Source organism: Bos indicus, chromosome 3, assembly GCF_029378745.1.
Source record: "Bos indicus isolate NIAB-ARS_2022 breed Sahiwal x Tharparkar chromosome 3, NIAB-ARS_B.indTharparkar_mat_pri_1.0, whole genome shotgun sequence".
Classification (NCBI taxonomy): Eukaryota; Metazoa; Chordata; class Mammalia; order Artiodactyla; family Bovidae; genus Bos; species Bos indicus.
In genome coordinates this window covers 10,582,041-10,585,199 of record NC_091762.1, presented here as the reverse complement: position 1 = coordinate 10,585,199, position 3,159 = coordinate 10,582,041, and the positions used below count along the sequence as shown (strand labels likewise).

The 3,159-nt window shown below is 40.4% G+C and overlaps 1 protein-coding gene across 1 annotated transcript; it reads left to right on the top strand.

The window, feature by feature from the left end:
• LOC109556971 (mucosal pentraxin) lies at nt 1-3,159 on the top strand. The gene is made up of 2 exons (XM_019958333.2): nt 1-178; nt 2,483-3,159. The coding sequence occupies exons 1-2, from the start codon at nt 115-117 to the stop codon at nt 3,070-3,072; spliced, it is 654 nt and encodes a 217-aa protein (XP_019813892.2). The 5' UTR covers nt 1-114; the 3' UTR covers nt 3,073-3,159.

The window sequence follows — 3,159 nt, the reverse complement described above, 5'->3', positions numbered from 1 at the left end:
AACAAAGGCAGTGCCTCTAAAAGCACAATATAAGAAGCCAAGGAGTGAGCATCTCTCCATTGGTATGACCATTGCTGTTTCTCCCACTACTCCTGAAGACCCAAGGAGCACAGAATGGAGAAGCTTCTTCTGGGTGTCCTGCTCCTCGCCTTTCTCCCAGAGGGCATGACACAGAAAGGTAGGTCCTAAGTTTTGTTTGGATAAAGTTTTCTCCAAGTCTCAGGGGAACTGAAGTACAGCAGGTTTTGTTACTGCTGCTGCTGTTTTGAGGAACAGGTGAATGAAGGATGGTATAAGTCCTTTTGCAGTATTGCAAGTATTGCAAGTGATTTGCAGTATTGCAAATCACCTTAAAACATAGCTGCTTAAAACAACAAACATTTATTGGTCTCATACTTTCTGCAGGTTCAGTTCAGTTTAGTCGCTCAGTCGTGTCTGACTCTTCGAGACCCCATGAATCGCAGCACGCCAGGCCTCCCTGTCCATCACCAACTCCTGGAGTTCACTCAGACTCACGTCCATAAGAATCATGGAATAGCTCAGCTGGATGATTCTGACTCTAGGTTTCTCATGAGTTGCAGTCAGTCAAGCAGAGACATCCTCTCATCTGAAGACTTGACTTGGGGAGGATCTGCTTCTTTGCTTACTCACATGGTTATCGTCAGGATTCAGCCTTTACAGGCTATTGAGTTGAGGGTCTCAGTTCTTCACTGGCTGTTGGCTTGAGGCTGCCCTTAGTTCCTTGCCACCTGGACCTTTCTATCAGGCAGCCTATAACATAGCAACTAGCTTCTCCAACAATGAGAAATCTAACAGAGAGAAAGTGCCCAGCACAAATGGTAGTCTTTCTTAAAAAACTAAAAATAGAACTACCATATGATCCAGCAATGCCATTCCTGGGCATATATCCAGAGAAAACTATAATTAGAAAAGATACATGCACCCCAATGTTTATTGCAGTGCTGTTTACAATAGCCAAGACATGGAAGCAACCTAAATGTCCTAGGAATCTAGATGAATGGATAAAGAAGATGTGGTGTATATATATATATGTGTGTGTGTGTGTGCGTGTCTGTGTGTGTACAATGGACCATTACTCAGCCATTAAAAAAATTAAATAATCCCATTTGCAGCAACATGGATGAACGTAGAGATTGTCATACTGAGTGAAGTAAGTCAGACAGAGAAAGAGAAATATCATATGATGTTTCTTATATGCATAATCTAAAAGGAAATGATACAAATTAACTTATTTACAAAACAGAAACAGACTCATAGACATGGAAAACAAACTCATGGTTACTAAAGGGGAAATGAGTGGGGTGGGGAGGGATAAATAGGAGTTTGGGATTAACATGTAGACACTATTATATATAAAATAAATAGTCAACAAGGACATACTGTATAGGACAGGGAACTCTATTCAATATTGTATAATAACCTATATAGGAAAAGTGTCTAAAAAAGAACGGTATGTATATGTGTACATATACATACATATATATGTGTATATATGTATACACATACACTTAGCTGTATCCCTGAAACTGTATACCTGTATAATACAACATTGTAAATCAACTATACTCCAATATAAAATAAAAATTAAATTTAAAAAATTTAAAAAGAAATAAAGTTTGGAAGCAGCTTGAAAAAAGCACAGACTTTTCATAATCTAATCTTCTGTCACTTGTCTTCGTTCTGCTGTATTCTATTCTTTAGTAGCAAGTTAGTCTACAATCAAGGAGAGGAGAAGTATTTCGGACATATTTTTAAAACCACCCCAGATGCTTATGACTCAGGATATGCCTGGCATAGGGAAGCCCTGGGGCTAGAGAAAGAATAGCTGGCTATCCTTATTACATGGGAACACCATTACCTCTCACCTGAGAGAACAAGAATGGCTATGCAAACCTTTTATTAGAAAAAGAGGATATTACAGGGGTTAGGGTGGTCATTCTCTGACCCTTCTCAATATTTTAGTCTGGGTCACATGAGAAGAAATACAAAATTTTAGAACAATCTTGGACTTTACTTAGAGAACCAGTTTCTCCCATACTAATTGAATTGCTGCTTTTGTGAAATTGCTGAAGTCTAATCCTCAGTTTCTTCACCTATGAAATGCGTATAAGAATGACATCAAACTAGCAAAGAGTTGTTTATGAAGATTGAGTGAGATAAGTTTAAGGGAAAAATTTATGATGCAGAAGTGCTACCAAAAAAGCTTGGTTTTTATTAGCAGTTAAAGAGCATTAATGTTTTCCCTTCCCTTTGTGTTATATCCATTAAACACAACCCCATCTTCTCAAGTTTGAGAAACTTCTCTATTGTATCACTATCAGTAAAAAGTTATTCAAAACACCACTCTCTGGCTAACTATGCTATTTGACTCCAGGTTTGTATACTGACAAGGTCAGACATCACGCATAGGGAGTGTAAACATTAAAGTCTGTAGCATCTGCTTTTTTTTTCTCCTCCACAGACTTGAGAGGGAAGGTGTTTATTTTCCCTGAAGAATCAGACACAGCCTATGTGACCCTGATCCCCAGGGTGAGGAAGCCGCTGAGGAGTTTCACTCTGTGCCTGAAAGCCTTCACAGACCTCACTCGCCCCTACAGCCTCTTCTCCTACAGCACTAAGTCTAAAGACAATGAGCTGCTTCTCTTTGTCAACAAAGTGGGAGAGTACGATCTGTACATCGGGAACACTAAGGTCACTTTCAAGGTCCCCCGACCCATTTACGGCCCGGTCCATCTCTGTGTCAGCTGGGAGTCTGTCTCTGGGATTGCTGAACTCTGGGTGAACAGCAGGCCCGTGGGGAGGAAGGGCTTGAGGAGAGGGTACACTGTGGGACAAGATGCAAGAATCATCTTGGGACAGGAGCAAGATTCATTTGGGGGAAAATTTGATGTCAAACAGTCCTTTGTTGGGGAGATCTGGGATGTGTCCTTGTGGGATCATGTGGTCTCCTTAAAGAACTTGTGCTTCAACTGTTACACCGGCAACATATTGAACTGGAGGGCCCTGATTTATCGAGTTAAGGGCTATGTGGTGGTGAAGCCCAAGTTGTAGGCTTAAGCCTCACTCCCTGCAGACATGACTTGTGTTTGATAATAATCATCCACATAGTCTCTTGGAAATTAAATACATTGATTTCAA

Bases quoted from the DNA above. Each gene is read 5' to 3' on its own strand.
- LOC109556971 (XM_019958333.2), top strand. From the start codon at position 115: ATGGAGAAGCTTCTTCTGGGTGTCCTGCTCCTCGCCTTTCTCCCAGAG. The intron at 179-2,482 runs GTAGGTCCTAAG...TCTCCTCCACAG, and splicing joins AGAGGGCATGACACAGAAAG to ACTTGAGAGGGAAGGTGTTT.